Here is an 18,150-nt window from a genome sequence, read left to right as displayed (position 1 = left end):
ATAATTATTCAAAATACGTCGTGTTTCGTATCACACCATTTGTTTGTGTTGTGTTGTTGTTGTTTGTTGTTGTGTTGTGGTTGAGCCACACATTTTGATGATTATTGTTCTATGAAACTGATCAATGACCCACACACACACACACACACACACACACACACACACACACACACACACACACACACACACACACACACACACACACCACACACACACTACCCAATTTCTCAGTTCCTCCATGTGTAACACTCCTATGCTTCATTGCAACTGCATCCCTGTAGCTATTGTCGAGTACCTTTGCTCTGTTGTCACACCCACAAGCTAAGGATGGCCTTCTGTCCTTATGCTGGGTTGCTTGACTAAACCCATAAAACAGCTCAGTTTGACATTCAGGATTAATGCTGTATAATACACCCAAATCAAATGGTTTCATATTTTACAGATGTTATCGCAGGTGCAGCGACATTATGTTTCTAGCTCTGACAGTGCTGTATAACAAAACTAAACAACCATCCAAAAGATTATGAAATATCAGAATGTCAGTGTCCGGAATATATATATAATTATATATGGTGTAATTAGTTCTCACAAAGTAAACAAGGGATTACACTGATGGGGAGGTTGTAGTTTTCATATTCAGATGTACAATCTTAATTTGAGCTAGTTTGCTAGGAGGAAAATAATCCTGCAACAACAGAGAAATTTCGAAATAATATGTGGATTATAATTAATGAACATTTTTTGTTAGGGGCAAATCAAGTCTGAGATTTTAAAGTGGAAATTATAAACTTTTTATATCTTGAATACACTACAAATTTTGCATTCTCAGCACAAAAGAGTGATCAAATTAAGATCCTACATCTGTAAATTCAATTGGCATAAATCCAAAATAGGTGCTTCACATTACAACATGCACATTACATGCTTAGTGTAACAAGATTTAGCGTCAGTCTGTATATTTCCTTTCTGTAGGGAAAAGCCCAATATCTTTAACAATTTACATCTTGAAGCTTCCTTTCAAAATGCTTCACTGATATGTAGTCGGTTTCAGAAACTAAAAATAAACTGACTAATTACCAGAGGATCATACTCTCCCAGTTGCTTGCCACCGAAAGCCTGGTCCCAGATCTGTTCTGTGCTGTCTTGCCAACGCCTTTGGTCATTGTCACATTTTGGCACTGTCTTACCAACGCCTATGGTCAGACATTGTAACACGCAGTTGGCAAGACAGCAACAACCGATCTGAGACCAGCGTTATTTCTACAGGGTGGAGCCCAGCCAATGTAAACCAAGGCAATTCATTTTAGGCTATACCAGCTCCTTTATACAGTGGGAGAACAGTTTTGATTACACTGCCCGATTTTGCAGTTTCCATACCTTACATATATGTCTCTCCAAATCCCCCGTCTTTCCCTGCCTGCCTGCCTGTCCTTCTCCGAGTACAATCTGCTTCTCCTGGACGCCAGCCAGTATTATCCCTCATTAATTCTGGTGTCAGCATCTTAAATCAATGCAGCGGCAGCCGCAGCCTCCCTAGCTGGTCCCACTGGGCCTTTCATCAGCAAGTTTCTCCCCGACCAACAACTTCAGTTACTCAACACTGGGTTGTTAACTAATGTCTGTCCTCTGGGGATGGGCGGAGGTTAGAGTGGTTAGAGTGTCTTATGGGTTTTAGGGCTGTTAGGGTCCATGCCCTGTTGCCAGTACGATGGAGATGAGTTGGAATTTGGCTCTTAAATTGGCAGTTGCCTGTTGGTTTCCATTACTTCCATCCATAGAATTAATCCAATTCATTTGAGTTAAGTTTAGTGTCGTTTAGTTAATTCCAAGAGATGATTTGGAATTAATGGAACAATTGAATTGGCAGTTTCACATTGTGTTCCATGAGGATTTCTTCCCCCAGTATTGTATGTCAGTTTAATTTCGATTTGTTTTGAGTGCAGTGGCCAACTGCATCCTTGGGTTTATCCATGAGTTTATCTGGTGAAATAAGCTCTGGCCTCCTAGTCCCCCAGACATTGGAAATGTGACGCATTGACCCTGTCATCTTCTTTATAACTAACCCCTTTAACAGTAATGTTGTGTACCTGTACTATTTTTGAGTCACATGGTATTGGAACGTAAATGCAATTACATAATTGCTCAGAAAACCTTAACATTCTATAAAACTAACTGACGTAATAGGCGACGAAAAATATGCATGACTGCAGAACACACTTAGCCATTTTTTTCTGCACATACACGAGGAACATCTCTATATCAGTGCACACTTTCCTTATCTCTTGTCTGTACATTAGAGGTAAATATGAATAATTCTGAATTGAACCATATGTGCAGATGCAAATAGCCTGAAGGAGAATGTTGAATTAGGGTCAGCTTGAGTTGATTAAAGCGGTTCATCAAGCATCAAACATAACATCTCAACATAGCCAGAAGAGGAATGGCCACCCCTCAGAGCCTGGTTCCTCTCTAGGTTTCTTCATAGGTTCCTGTCTTTCTAGGGAGTTTTTCCTAGCCACCGTGCTCCTACATCTGCATTGCTTGCTGTTTGGGGTTTTAGGCCGGGTTTCTGTATAGCACTTTGTGACATCTGCTGATGTWGAAAGGGCTTTATAGATACATTTGTTTGATTGATTGATGAATGGAGATAGAAGATGCACTCATCTAGCGAGACCAGCGAAAGTAGTCAAACAGTAGACCTACGACCTCTGAATTTGCCGCTCCGTTTCCAGTCCAAAAACCCATGTGTTATGGCCTGTGTCTATCTATATGTACCTGATTATGCACAGAATCAGTGGAGRGATGTTAGGCCTTTAAATATTACATCTATTTGTGGAAGTACGTGTCWAATTAATTGAATACGAGGAGCGGCCTTCCTTTCATAGCCTCCCAACTCAACAAAATGAATTAAACATTAGCCTGTGTGCTCCAATAGGAGCAGTGAGTAAGGAGTTACTGACGCATTTTGCTCCAGTGRATAACAACAGTAAACACCATGGGCGGTGATGGAGATCCTGTAAGTTCCATCGTTTTTTTTTGCCCTGGGGGAGGCATCACTACTGCCTGTAGTTTTATGGGAGAGTATCTTGACGGATTTGAGTAATAGCAACAAAGTGAGACTTTAAAATGGTACATGGAGGGCGAAGGGGTAGKTAGAGAGTTTTACACTTGAGACGCTATTCAATTAAAAGCTGTGTCTAGCTTTCGGGGGTCAAGTTAAAAAAATGTTTTTTTTTAAAAAGACTTCCTGCGCAGCTGAAGCACGTTTGAATTAGTATTGAGCCTTCTGTCAAACCTTGAGAATCTGAATTTAACTCATGTGGTAAGCCTGTGGATAAAGTACTTCTAATCTACACAAATGTTCTTTGAGTGCTACTGCGAGGAGCGGTGGAATTCTCAGGCAAAGCCCTGTTAAGTAAGCCATAGCAAGGCTCACTGAGGTCGATGGAGAGTTCAGTAGGAGAAGAGTTTATGTTGCCTCAAGCAAAGGCTCTAACATCCAAGAAATAACCTGGAACCTGAGATAGATGGACTTGGGCTTGGCGCTTGTTGAACGTGAAGACAGCTAGTCAATGTTCTCGCTGTCTCATGACTGATGAACTGTTATTGGCATTTATTTCAATACTCGTTGTATTCAAGCTTCCGCAGCTGGCCAGCTCACATCTATGGTAATGTGATCATGTGTAGTGCAGCAACCATAGCTACACACCTGTTGTAACACTTCACTCTCCTCTTTGTCAACCAGGGGTAATCCAACACACACAATAGCAAACATGCACACCTTAATAAAAATAACTATAAATACCTTTTTATAGTCATTATAAGCCTTACAATTCATAATCATTTCTAACATTTATAATAATTTCTATAATGTTATTCATGTAAGTTATTATACAGTGGTACCCACACCTTATAGCACATGTAGATCCCCAACACAATATAGTAATGGGTGAGTCCTTACACAACTGTAAATTGGAGTTGCATTTGAGTAAAGAATTCAATGTTTAGATTGATTCTTAGAATGAAGAAGATAACCTTTGGCAATTTATAGCTAATGTAGGTCCAAACTACCATGAAAATAAGGGAGTCCTCATGCTTGATTTTCTATTCAAAGTCATTGACACAACTGTAAATTGGAGGTGCATTTGAGTAAGCAATGGAATCTTTATAATCAAGAAGATAGCCTTTTAACTGTGCCTTTTGTGTGGTTTAATGACCTACACTCAACCATCACACAGCTTGACAGGTGACACCAGTGTCTATTGATCCACTAATTTACGCTTTCTTTTCTTGTATTTGTTTAACCTCATCCCTCGTTCTGACATCGTAAACACAGAGGTGTAAAGAAAAAAGRTACTAGGGTCATTTGTTGCTAGGCAGGAACAAACTGACTTTAATTCTCCTGATTCTTTCACAATGACCTGTATAATACAAGGGCAATACTCTGGGGAATCCACTATGGCAYGGTCGCGGAGTGCTTTGTGATTGATTGCGATATCGTTTAGCAGTAAAGCTTTGAAATCCGATSAAGATGATTTCTCCCTTCTAGAGGATGAGGCATTTTTACCCATTTCTGTATTTCCAATTCTATCAAAGGCTGACRGGTTTTTTCTTCTATAATCTTATCTCTATTTGATGGGAACTTTATGTGTGATAACAGTTGTGTCATGATGACAGATTATTTATGTATTCAGTCCTTTTCTGTGTCTGTGCGTCTGTCTGTGTGGAATTGATGTGAAGACCACAGAAATGAATAGAATGAAAATACAGAAAATATTTCATTAAGTTAATAATAAACATCTGTGTGGGCTTTTTTGTTTGTGCTATATTTTTATATCCCATAAACCACCTCTTAATACTTAGTTTAACTAACCCTCTTTTTTTTGATTTACAGAAACACTAATGGACAGCAAGTGGGCAACCACAGAACTGGCCTGGACCACGTTTCCGGAGAGTGGGGTGAGTCTGTGTGTGTGTGTGTGTGTGTGTGTGTGTGTGTGTGTGTGTGTGTGTGTGTGTGTGTGGTGTGTAGTGTGTCTGTGTGTGTGTTGGTGTGTGTGTGTCTGGTGTGTGTATTTTTGGTACAGAATTTAAACCTTGACTTGTGTTCCTGCAGTATTCCACAGTATTAGTTCCATCTGCTAGTTAATAGATCTCCCCCGGACTTAAACGACATACCTCCCACTGTTTTATACCTCTGTTTGTTTTCTTGGTTGCTAAAAACAAATGATAAACATACACCTTTAAGTTTGAAATTTAAGCAAAGTTTCTCGCATATCAGGATTCCCAAAAACATAAAATTCTAAAATAGTCCAAAACACAAATCACCAAAATAGTCCAAAAATAGGAAACTCAGCTGCATAGTCATATTGGGTACACAGACCCACACAGACCCACACAGACCCACACAGACCCACACAGACCCACACAGACCCAAACAGACCCACACAGACCCACACAGACCCACACAGACCCACACAGACCCACACAGACCCAAACACGTCTGCAAGCAACACCAGCTGTAGAGTGTGGAAATATATCTCTTAAGGTGGAAGAAACACATAGGCAAATTACAGCAGGGAGTTAATGTTTCAGATGATGCTATCCCCCGTAGGAATGATGAGAAAATAAAACAACATGAATTTGACCCCCAGGCTAACAGCTTGATAGACCTCCCCCACTCCAGGGCAGTGTAATTTGTCTTTGGTACGTGAGCGCAAAGTCAGTCAATGGAAACGATGTGTTACTATGGCAACAATCTTAGGCAGTCCAGCTTTCTCGAGCTTTTCTGCAGGCTCACATCAAATGTCTTTGCACCCCTACAAGCCATACGTCATAAGGGCAAGATGGCCCTTTCAAAATGTGTGACAATCCCATACGTTCTAGCCGGGTGCAATTATCATATTTGTGAGGTATTACGGCAATGTGCTGCCCTTGATTTATGGTGTACGATGCTGAATCCTGGACCCATCGTTTTGGACTAAATTGTATGCGTGTGTGCGCCACCATATTGAATTATGCATTCTGTTCCTCCTGTTGAATTGATCGATGTCTGGAGCCCTCATTAAGAATGGAAATGTATTATTCAGGTTGAGTTGTTAGAATCAAAAGATTAACTTCTTAGAGGAGATGACTATTTCCTTGGGCAAAAATCTGTTAATAACCCAGTTAATTAGGATCATGGTTAATTATAGATATAATCCTCAAATAGATGGCTCTTTGACTATTTCCTTTAGGTAGTCATGCCTATATTGTAATAATGTCAAATGTCTTTGATATAGAAGATCTGCTGATATGAACTGATGTAAATGGTTTATTCCCCGACTGTAGAGAACCATATCATCGCTGTTGAAGTTAAGTGCTGTGAAATGATTTATTGACTGCTCGACTGGACCACATTTCATAGCATGCAAAAATACTCCTCGTGACTTGAGGTGTAGGCTTAGAAAATGTTCCACTTGAATCTTAAAAGATACTCCATAACACCTCTGTGATGCAACCAGCAAGATGAGATTGCGCTTGAATCGCGTCTTCAATAGATAATACACTGTTTGTGATGAGATGAGGTAGTTCTCATTGAGGACATGCCCTATAATCTATCTCAATAGCAGCACCTGCTAAGTGACTTATTTCATAGGAACGACATTCTGATTGCTGCCTTCTCTGTGCAATGATAATATGATTATAAGCAGACCTAGGTTCAAATAGTATTTGTTTTCTTTCAAAGACTTTGAGCGAAAGATGGAACCTGCCTGGAATTGCCAGCTGGGTGGGGTTTGCGCTTTTGGGATGATTCCATTGGTTCCATTGCACCTGGCAAACTCAATCAAGTGCTAGGTTTTGATCGAAAAATACTATTTGAACCCATGTCTAATAATGTGTACAGTTCTCTCTCTTCACTAGTTACAGTGTTTGTCTCTGTTTTCCTGCAGTGGGAGGAGGTGAGTGGCTACGATGACTCCATGAGTCCCATAAGGACGTATCAGGTGTGCAACGTGCGCGAGCCCAACCAGAACAACTGGCTGAGGACGGATTTCATCCCCCGTAAAGGTGTGCTACGCGTCTACGTGGAGCTCAAGTTCTCTGTCCGCGACTGCGCCAGTATTCCYAACATCCCCGGCTCCTGCAAGGAGACCTTTAACCTCTTCTACTACGAGTCTGAAGGCGACACCGCCACGGAAAGTAGTCCATTGTGGAGGGAGAACCCTTACGTGAAGGTGGACACCATCGCTCCCGATGAGAGTTTTTCCCTTTTGGTGGCAGGCAGGATCAACACCAAAGTGCGAAGCTTCGGACCTCTCTCCAAGGCCGGCTTCTACCTAGCCTTCCAGGACCTGGGGGCTTGTATGTCCTTGATATCCGTGCAGGTTTTCTTCAAGAAGTGCTCGACGACCATTGCAAACTTCGCCGTCTTCCCTGAGACGGCTACAGGGGCCGAGGCCACCTCCTTGGTCATCGCCCCAGGGGCATGCGTGTCCAACGCGCAGGAGGTGTCCGTCCCTCTGAAGCTGTACTGCAACGGGGATGGGGAGTGGATGGTTCCCGTGGGGTCTTGTACCTGCATGCCAGGGTTTGAGCCGGCCATGACCGACACACAGTGCCAGTGTGAGTCTTTAGTCTACAGTCGACTGTTTTGACTTTTAACTAAAGCCTGTTTTTAATGCCCAATGAAAGTCACAGTCTACACCATCCTGTCTGTGTGTATTGTGTGGCACATGAATGAAGGGTGAAGAAGGATGGAGAGTTTGCATTAATGAGCTGTTGCAGAGAGCAGCAGCATACAAATATTGAGAGAGGGCAATCAGAGGGAGAATGAGATAGTGAAAGGGGACAAGATAGTGAGGCGAGAAAGCAAGATAGTGGGAGGCAGGGMGAGAGAGAGAGACTGAGAGAGAGAATCTTTTTGTAGGGTTTGTAAAGGAGAAAGAGATTGTGAGGGGGAGAGAGAGAGACTGTGAGGGGGAGAGATATACTGTGAGAGGGGGAAGGAAAGATAACACATAGAGGGAGCGAGAGAAGGACTGAGAGATAGAGCCATGAATTTCCCATTGCCCAGGACAACATCAGGAGCGGTCAGAGAAAGAAAGAGAAGCCTCCACGCACCTCTCCTGTCTTTACATGGGCATGAGGAATGGTAAATAACGAGCCAGAGAGCTAATTTAGCGCCATTTGGCGGCTCAAGGTTAAAAGCCTGCCGTCGACGCCTGATAAAAGGCTCTCCAGAGGCTTCAGGCGCGGTGGTGGCGAGGAAGAGGAAGTGTCATTTCCTCTATGTTCTCCCCACCGTTAGTTCATCTACAGTCGGCTGCACTCATTAACACCGCTCAGACCACCGTGAGCCAACACTGCCACCGCTCACCATTAATCACAGGGATGTTTAATCTCTTACCTCAGTCTAGAGCGAGAGAGAGGGAGGAAGAGGGAGGGAGGGAGAGAGAGGGTGGGAAGAGGGAGAGAGGGAGAAAATAAGAAAGGGGGGAGGACGAGAGGAAGAGAAGGACTATGGGGATGTAGGGGGGGTGAGAGAGAGAGAGAGAGAAGGACGATGAGGGTATAGGGAGGGGGTGAGAGAGAGAAAGAAGGATGGTGAGGGTGTAGGGAGGGGGTTAGAGAGAGAGAGATGGCGATGGGAAGGAGGGAGTGGGTATAGAGGAAGCGGAAGAAGGGGAGAGAGAGAGATGTTTACTGTTCATTTTTTTGTTGTTTATTTCACTTTTGTTTATTATCTATTTCACTTGCTTTGGTAATGTAAACATATGTTTCCTATGCCAATAAAGCCCGTTGAAATTGAAATGAATTGGAATTGAGAGAGGGAGAAAGAGAGAGAGAGGGAGAGAGGAAGAGAGGGAGAGAGAGAGAGAGGCCAGTGAGGGCCACAGAACTTTCCGGTATCAGAGAAGACACAAACAAAAGGGCATGCCCTCCAAGGAGGTTAACGAATGAAGCGATTCAGGTGATGCAACCCTTCTCCTCCAGAAAGAGCAAAACAAAACGATGATGCAGTGTGTAATAAGACAAATATAAATCAGATTAAAGTGTTTCAGGAGTGTTTCAGGACCTGCGGTCTTTGTTGAATTACGAGAGCTAAAACACATTTTCGTGTTATCTTAACTTGGCTATTTATTGCATGTTTCTTTTTGTTGCTAGAATGTGGAGCATTAAAGTTCACTAATGTCACTGAAAGTGGCATTCCGGAGAATTAGTACGGAGCCTAGTTCAAACTGGAAAACCACTTAGCCCGACTAGTTAATCACACCCTCGCCAGCCAGGTTTTTATGGGCCCTCATACTGATAAGACAGATGTTAACCAGAGCCTCGGTTTTACACCACACTTAAAGAACAAAGGTCAAAGTAAAGTCTAGCTCCTAAGTGCTATTTGCAACCTTTTATGCTGCATTTAGTGTAAACACCCTTATGTTACTGGGGAAATGGTGTCTCCATAACTAGGGCTGACAGTGAGGACAGGATCAACAACCTCTGCATAATCAAAACCCCTTGCTTTGTGAGGTTTTGTTCACATTTAGCTATTGTTATGGAAATGCCAGCTGAAAAGTATCAGTGGCCTGGCTTTGGCCCCAAGTGAGAGCAGGTCCGTCGGAGCCATGGCTCAGRGAGACACGGGKGCCGGCCTGCGTAGATGGAACAAGAAAAGTCTGAGCTTTTTGTGTTAAACACTGGGGTAAATGCACCATTAGTGTACATTTCCTTAATCCTATTTCAGGTTGAGACCTGTGTTGGTTTATCGGGTAACTTTTCTTATGACATTACATTTACATGTTAGTCATTTAGCAGATGCTCTTATCCAGAGCGACTTACAGTAGGGAGTGAAAACATTTTCGTACTGGTCCCCCGTGGGAATTGAATTAACAACCCTGGCATGGCAAGTGCAATGCTCTACCAACTGAGCCACACGGGACCTCATTTAATGAAGTTGGAGATTGACTTGATAGAGGATAGGCCCCMCCAAAAGAGAAGGGCTGCCCAAAAGAATGCCCGTCTAAAACAAAAAAAATACCTTATAAGGTAGTATCTCTATAGTTGCACTTGATTGATGATCAAGCTGCTTTGGATGCGTGCCGAACCACCTCTTGAATGACGTGTTGAAACGGTGAGTTCTTCTAAGCCCCAAGTGGACACTGTGTGATTGATGTAGGTGTATCCTAACTCTCAACAGCGTCCTCCATCCCTCTTAGCCAGACAGGAGCAATCAACTGTCGTCCCTCCATCTTTATCGTTCCCTCTCAATTTATCTGTCATCCTTAGACCTATCTGGGATAGATTGATATCCCTTGTATGTTATGATGAAAATGTGAGGGTATGAAGGATTTGAACAGAAATACCCCTTATAAAGAGTTAAAACTCCCTCACATATTTCAACCCCACCCAGACAAAGATTATGACATTATGGTTTGAAGGATTTGGACTGACTARCTCCTCTCTATCACTCATCTAGAACTAGCCCAAGAGTTAGGTTGTTGTCACAAATGTCAACCCCAGCCAGACTGAGATAGTAGTGTGTGGCGTACCTTGGTTTGGTTTTGTGCTTTATTGATGTTGACAGTGTTCTGACTGTCCCTTTCGTTTCTGCCTTTCCTGTATAGCATGTACCCCCGGGTCATTCAAGTACAAACATGGGGAGGACTCATGTTACCCTTGCCCCCCCAACAGTCGCACCAGCTCCAGGGGGGCCAACATCTGCCCATGCCAAAATGGCTTCTACCGTGCCGACAGTGATTCTCCGTACTCAGCCTGCACCAGTAAGTCAAGCTCCTAGCTTTTTCTCAGCAGTTGTCATTGGCTGTATATATTCTTTGGGATTCTTTCCTGGACACAGACTGAGCCAAGTCATGGACTGAAGTGTACGCTGAATGGAGATTCCCCATTGAGCATGCTATTTCCTTAATCTGTGTCTGGGAAACCAGCCCATATGTGTCAAAAAGCACTAGGGTGTACGTGTCAGTAGAGGTAGGTTTAGTGTTAAACTGAGTGCCTATATGGTTGTTTCTACAGACAAAGCTTTGTTGATGTCAGATAATTGGTACATAGCCTAACAACCAATACCTTTTTTCACTGACATGACATTAATGGAATGTGACCGAGCCCAAATGACTCTTAATCGACTCTCCTTGTCCAGAATTCCGAGTGTTCCATTTTGGGGTGGCAGGTAGCCTAGTGGTTCGAGCATTGGGCTAATAACTGAAAAGTTGCTGGATCGAATCCCTGAGCTGTCAAGCTAAAAAAATCTGTTGTCCCCTGGACAAGGCAGTTAACCCAGTGTTCCCCAGTAGGCTGTCATTGTAAATAAGAATTTGTTCTTAACTGACTTGCCTATTTAAATAAATGTTAAATAAAATAAAAATCCTTAGGTCATTTGGGCTCCATACTTCCCCTGTAGCCTGTCAGAGCTTGTGCCAGTCCACGTAGCTCATGTTTTGCAAGGGACCGAGGGTGCCGTACTATAGAGCTCAGCTCGGGCCAGCTCCGGATCTCTGTGGGAGCCCAACGTTTCAGACTTTGTGCCCAATTAGATGAGGCCACATTCCAAACTGTGTCAGTCTAATTGGATAGGACAGAGCATGGGGGAAAACACACTCCACTCAGGGTGAACAGGCAGAGGAGCTGAACTGAGCTGGTTGAGATGTGTGAACTGAGACACTCTGAAAGCATTTCTATCTTCTTGCCGTGTGCTGCTGCAGAAGTGTTGTTGTCTGGATCTGCTTAGAGAGAGAGGGGTTAGATTGCTCATCAGCCTTAGAGAGGGGTTCGGTTAGATTATCCTTCAGCCTTAGAGAGGGGTTCGGTTAGATTGCTCATCAGCCTTAGAGAGGGGTTAGATACCCTTCTTCAGCCTTAGAGAGGGTTCGGTTAGCATTCCTCTTCAGCCTTTAGAGAGGGTTGGTGAATTGATTGCTCATCAGCCTTAGAGAGGGGTTCGGTTAGATTACCATCAGCCTAGAGAGGGTTGGTCAGATACCTTCAAGCCTTAGAGAAGTCGGTTCAGATTACTTCAGCCTTAGAGGGGGTTCGGTTAGATTGCCTTCAGCCTTAGAGAGGGTTCTCGTTAGATTGCTCATCAGCCTTAGAGAGGGGTTCGGTTTAGATTGCCTTCAGCCTTAGAGAGGGGTTCGGTTAGATTGCCTCATTCAGCCTTAGAGAGGGTCGGTTAAGATACCCCTTCAGCCTTAGAGAGGGGTATCAGTAGATGCTCATCAGCCTTAGAGAGGGGTTCGGTTAGATTGCTCATCAGCCTTAGAGAGGGTTCGGTTAGAATTACCCTTCAGCCTTAGAGAGGGGTTCGGTTAGATTGCTCATCAGCCTCTAGAGAGGGGTTCGGTTAGATTACCTCACCTTAGAGAGGGTTCGGTTAGATTGCTCATCAGCCTTAGAGAGGGGTTCGGTTAGATTACCCATCAGCCTTAGAGAGGGGTTCGGTTAGATTACCCTTCAGCCTTGAGAGGGGTTGGTAGATTACCCTTCAGCCTTAGAGAGGGTTCGGTTAGATTACTCATCAGCCTTAGAAGGGGTTCGGTTAGATTACCCATCAGCCTTAGAGAGGGGTTCGTTTAATTTACCCTTCAACCTTAAGAGGTTGGGGATTAGATTACCCTGGTTTCCCCAGCCTTAGAGAGGGGTTCGGTTAGATTACCCAATCAGCCTTTAGAGAGGGTTGTTGGATAGATTACCCTTCAGCATTAGAGAGGGGTGGGATAGATTACCCTTCAGCCTTAGAAGAGGTTGGGATAGATTACCCTTCAGCCTTAGAAGAGGGGTGGGGATAGATTACCCTTCAGCATTAGAGAGGGGTTGGGATAGATTACCCTTCAGCCTTAGAGAGGGGTTGGTGATAGATTACCCATCAGCCTTAGAGAGGGTTGGGATAGATTGAACCCATCAGCCTTAGAGAGGGGTGGGATAGATTACCCTATCAGCCTTAGAGAGGGGTTGGGATAGATTACCCATCAGCTTAGAGAGGGTGTTGGGATAGATTATTGGATTGAAAGGAACCTTCTTTTTGCTTGCACCAGTGACCCGTAGCAGTTATCACACCTCAACCAATTCCATACAGTTCTTATTTAAAGAACTCGTCTTTTTTGAGTAACACAGGCCCATGGATATATCATGCACCACCACTGTGCCATAGATACAAGCATTGAAAAGTTCAGATGTTTTCATTTCAGGTGTTGAATCAATGTTTCATGAAGGGTAATGTTTGTGAAGTAATGTTTAAGTCATGAAGGGTAATGTTTGTGAATAGTAATGTTTAAGTCATGAAGGGTAATGTTTGTGAATAGTAATGTTTAAGTTGTGAATAGTAATGTTTGTGAATAGTAATGTTTAAGTCATGAAGGGTAATGTTTGTGAATAGTAATGTTTAAGTCATGAATAGTAATGTTTAAGTCATGAATAGTAATGTTTAAGTCATGAATAGTAATGTTTAAGTCTTGAATAGTAATGTTTAAGTCGTGAATAGTAATGTTTGTGAATAGTAATGTTTAAGTCATGAATAGTAATGTTTAAGTCTTGAATAGTAATGTTTAAGTCATGCATGGCATGGATGTGGTTTCTATTCACTATATGAATACAGCTATTTATTTTGTCATGTATATCATAACTTATTTCTACTTTAATGGAATGAACTCCCATTGGTATTTAATAGGTACTGATTTAAGTTCCTTGAACTATAATGTTGAAGTCATGCATGGAAAGAATATGGCATATATAATAAGAATGAAGTTGACTATTTGTTTAATTCTGTGCTGGAGGTCATATTTCCCCAGAAGAAACAGAACAGTGAACTGTATGGGCCCAGGAAGATAAGTGCTAATGGACCAATGACTATCTTAGTAAGCTAATCATAAACTAAATAATTTACACCGTCAATAGTAAGGTTCTAAGAGTGGGGTTCTAAGAGTGGGGGTTCTAAGAGTGGGGTTGTTAAAGTGGGGTTCTAAGATTATGGTTCTAACAGTGAGGTTCTAAGAGTAAGGTTTTAATAGTGAGGTTATAAAAGTGAGGTTCTACTGTATTTGCCTCTATAAACAGTGTTCAGAGGATATCACTAACACATCTGTGGTGTTTCTGTGCAGCCATGCCCTCGCCACCTCAAAACGTAATCTCCACCGTGAACGAGACTTCCATCTCCCTGGAGTGGGAAGAGCCRCTGGACACCGGCGGACGGGATGACGTCATCTACAACGTGGTGTGCAAGAAGTGTCTGCACGACCGGAGCCCGTGCACGCGCTGTGACGACAATGTGGACATATCGCCGCGCCGACTGGGCCTGACCCAGAAGAAGGTGGTAATGAGGAACCTGCAGGCTCATACCCGCTACAGCTTTGAGATCCAGGCGGTCAACGGCGTCTCTGGGAAGAGCCCCGGCGCMCCGCGCTACGCCACCGTCAACATCACCACCAACCAGGCCGGTAAGTATCGCCATAGCGCTGGACGCCGGCACTTAACGTTAGCTGCACTCAACATTAATACTTGATATCAGCACTCACTATCACCTCACCCCACGACACTCAAGGTCACCACAAGTTTACCTCTCAGCTCAGGCTAGCTGCATCTTACAATGGCACTTACTTTTACTGCCTCATCTTGTGATCAGTACTGATGCTTTGCCTGAGTTTATRGACTCAGTATGTGTCATTTCAGCTTAGTACCAAATTAATAAACTGAAATGTCACGTAGAAGGCACAGATAAATGTCATGGTAAGAAGTGAGATAATCGTAAACAATGCTAGATGAAGAGCGTGTACATTTTTGCTAATTTCATGTATACAGTGGAACAAAAATACTCTTGACATATTCGACATGAAAGCTTAATTTTTTWAATTTTATTAACGTCCCCCATTTTTATTGTCCAATCACAGCACCGTCAGCAATACCCACAGTGCACCTGATGAAGTCCACATCAGACACACTCAGCCTGTCCTGGCTGCCCCCAGAGAAACCCAACGGTGTTATCCTAGATTACGAGATTAAGTACTACGAAAGGGTAAGGCACTGTTTTATAGCCCAGTCCCAGATCTGTTTATGCTGTGTAGCCCACTCCCATTGCCATTGTCAGAATGATCTAGCCTGGWCCCAGATATGTTTATTTGGTGTATTCCACTTCTCCTGTTCTCTAATTCAACTATGATTCACTGAAGTAAACATTTACTCTGTACCTTAATTTTGAAGAGCCACTGGAGACAAAACCCTKGTATGAAATATGTTTGAAAATGAATATGCCATGTGTGTTCTGTCTGATGTAGATGGTTGACAGAGTTGTTTGGCATTCCACAGGTTAGTGCTCACTTGATGCAGCTGTGTAGCGTTTTCTTCAAAAGCATCATGTGTACTATGTCAGCATGGACATAGACATGCTGCTGCTATAGAAAATAATATGAACCAAATACACTCGACTACATCAAGTGAACGCTGTCCCTTTAACAAAAGAACGAAGAGTTTAGTATGTTTTCTATTCTAATAGATGTGTTGCTGKGTTCCTTGATGTTTTCTTTCCATCTAGGAAGTTTATCTTAGCCAATGTGCCTCTGCTTCAGATTTCAGTCTGTTAGGTTCTTAACAAAAATAGTAAAAACTCAAAGGGACGACTAGGAAAAGCTCAGACCAAGTGTATTCACCCACAGGGTCATASAGCTGCAAAGAGAACATACAAGTCACACACGCACACATGTTTATACCTTCCGACTGGGCGGAGTCATCTCCTTCCATGTCTAAGATAGACTGTCCTTCTCTGTTGTTAGTCAGAAACACAGGTAGGTTCCTCTTACTGGTATTGTCATGGCCCTTAAAAAAAGAAAAGGAGAGCCTCACACTCTAGGAGCTCAGATGCAATAACCTAATAACCAACGTTTCGACAGACAAGTTGTCTTCATCAGGGTATAATGACAAAGACTGCAGGTCACTAGTTTATATAGTTTCAAGGGACACACAGGTGTCTATAATTATGTTGGTTTATGTGGTTTATTTTCGTTGGTCAGTTTACATATATAAATAGAATATATAAATCTGACTGCATGGAGATGCTTGGGAACATGGTCAATACGGGGGACCATGTTGTGGGTRTTTCATGGAAAAGGTGTACATTTGACCTCCATCATCTAGGACGTGACAATGGTTAATAAAATCTCTCCATTTCTGCCCATTTTTTTTTTTGCACAGTCTTTGCAGGCCTTCTCATACAGCTGCAACTGTATATGCATTCGTAAATCAAGACCTTTCTTGAGTTGGGCTCTGGGATGGTGCAACTGTTAGAATCTGAGTCTATGTTTGTGTGGGGGGAAAGGGTTGAGAGTGTGTGGGTGTATGTGCATATCCCACAACTGTTGCGAAAGAGTAAAAGATGTTAGGGACAATATAGGATCATTCACAATAATTGTTTGCTAATATAATAATTGCTTGCAATAATGTAATTTTGGTAATGGCGAAACTGGTTAGAGGTAAAATCCTTTGCATAAATTGCCTACATTACTTCAAATATTGATAGCTAAATTTGGAAAAATAAGAAATAGGATTTTTAAAATAGATATATATATTTTTTTTTGATGGCTATATATAATACAAATCGAGGTGAGGACGATGGAAATGCATTTGGCGGTTGATCTACTTCTGTTCTGTAAATGGCACTGTGTGCTCTTTTCAAAGGAGGGGTCCCGGTGTCTCCGGGGCTATGGGATCCGGGGGGTCGGGGGTGGTCTGCCGGGCATTGGGATGACAACCTCGGGATGAGGAGGCTTTTAGAGGGTGGAATTGTGGGGACCAATTGGAGGTTTACTTAGTAGCAATGCAAATATCATGGTACAGCTATATAGACACTCAATCATCATGTTAATTTTTTATGGTACGTTTATAAACATATATTTTGATAAATTGAATTGAAACTTGTCTCATTATGGTAAGTGGTGAAATAAGTATAGCCAGTTACAATTGTAATGGCTTAGCAGATAATAAGAAAAGACAATAAGTATTTACCTGGCTAAAAGACAAGGAATATAATATCTATTGTTTACAGGAAACTCATTCAACAATTTTAGATTAAGCTTTGTGGAAAAAGGACTGGGGGGCGAAATATATTTCTCCCATGGGCAAAGAAATTCARAAGGGGTGATGGTTTTAATTAACARTAATTTTGATCCAAATGWGCAAAYTGTCCAAACAGATCMTCAAGGTAGATGGATTATTTTAAATATGTTTTTGGACAATWAACAGATATGGCWTATTAACCTATATGGTCAAAATAATGATAATCCAAGCTTCTTTGAAAATATATATAAGAATTTATCAACTCTAGAAGTAACACTAGACTCTATTATTATGGTGGGAGATTTTAATATGGTTTTAAATACCTCTATGGACCGTAAAGGAAATCACACTACAAACTACCACCCTCAGGCACTTAAGGAAATCATGAATGTCAAGGATATATTGGAATTAGTGGATATATGGAGACTTAAATACCCTGACCTAGTGAGATATACATGGCAGAGGCTTAATCAAGCTAGTCGTCTTGACTACTTTCTAATGTCGTTCTCTCTGGCACCAAAATTTTAAAAAGTGTTGATAGGGGACAGAATGTGGTCGGATCATCACATAATTGGCATATATATTACTTTTACAGAATTTCCACGTGGGCGAGGATATTCGAAATTTTATCAAATCCTACTAGATGATAAATTGTTTAGAACTAGGACAGAAGAATTTATAACTGACTTTTTCAGACATAACATAGGTACAGCAGATCCCCCTTATTGTATGGGACACTTTTAAATTCGCCTTTAGAGGCCAGTACTCATCTATAAAACAAAAGCAATTTAGATCAAAAGATTCCATATTAACAAAGGAAATTGAAGGAGAAAAAACTAAAACAAATGGAGGAACTTATTCAAGAAAGATCCAGTGTAATATATTATAAAAATTAAGTGAACTGGATGGAATATGGGGAAAAATGCACCAAATTATTTTTCAATCTTCAATATATAAATGCTACCAATTTTTTTTAAAATTGAAACCTATTACCAATGATGGAGTCACGCGTGATTCACCAAATTATATTTTGAAAGAGGAAGTAAAGTACTTTAAGAATATGTTTTCATTTCAGTCTCCTCCATCTCCACTAACTGAATCTAATTGTATGGATTTTTT

General features: G+C 42.0%; 1 protein-coding gene across 1 annotated transcript in view; it reads left to right on the top strand.

The window, feature by feature from the left end:
• LOC111979078 (ephrin type-B receptor 3-like) overlaps nt 1–18,150 on the top strand; it is a 66,378-nt gene that overhangs the window by 5,934 nt on the left and 42,294 nt on the right. The window contains exons 2-6 of the mRNA XM_070449040.1: nt 4,895–4,959; nt 6,933–7,605; nt 10,602–10,757; nt 14,088–14,423; nt 14,874–14,998. Coding sequence (XP_070305141.1) covers nt 4,895–4,959; nt 6,933–7,605; nt 10,602–10,757; nt 14,088–14,423; nt 14,874–14,998 — 1,355 coding nt within the window. The remainder of the gene's footprint in view (nt 1–4,894; nt 4,960–6,932; nt 7,606–10,601; nt 10,758–14,087; nt 14,424–14,873; nt 14,999–18,150) is intronic.

This window comes from Salvelinus sp. IW2-2015, linkage group LG19 (genome assembly GCF_002910315.2).
Source record: "Salvelinus sp. IW2-2015 linkage group LG19, ASM291031v2, whole genome shotgun sequence".
Lineage (NCBI taxonomy): Eukaryota > Metazoa > Chordata > Actinopteri > Salmoniformes > Salmonidae > Salvelinus > Salvelinus sp. IW2-2015.
Note: the sequence above shows the minus strand (reverse complement) of the source record. Positions and strands in the feature narration are given on the sequence as shown.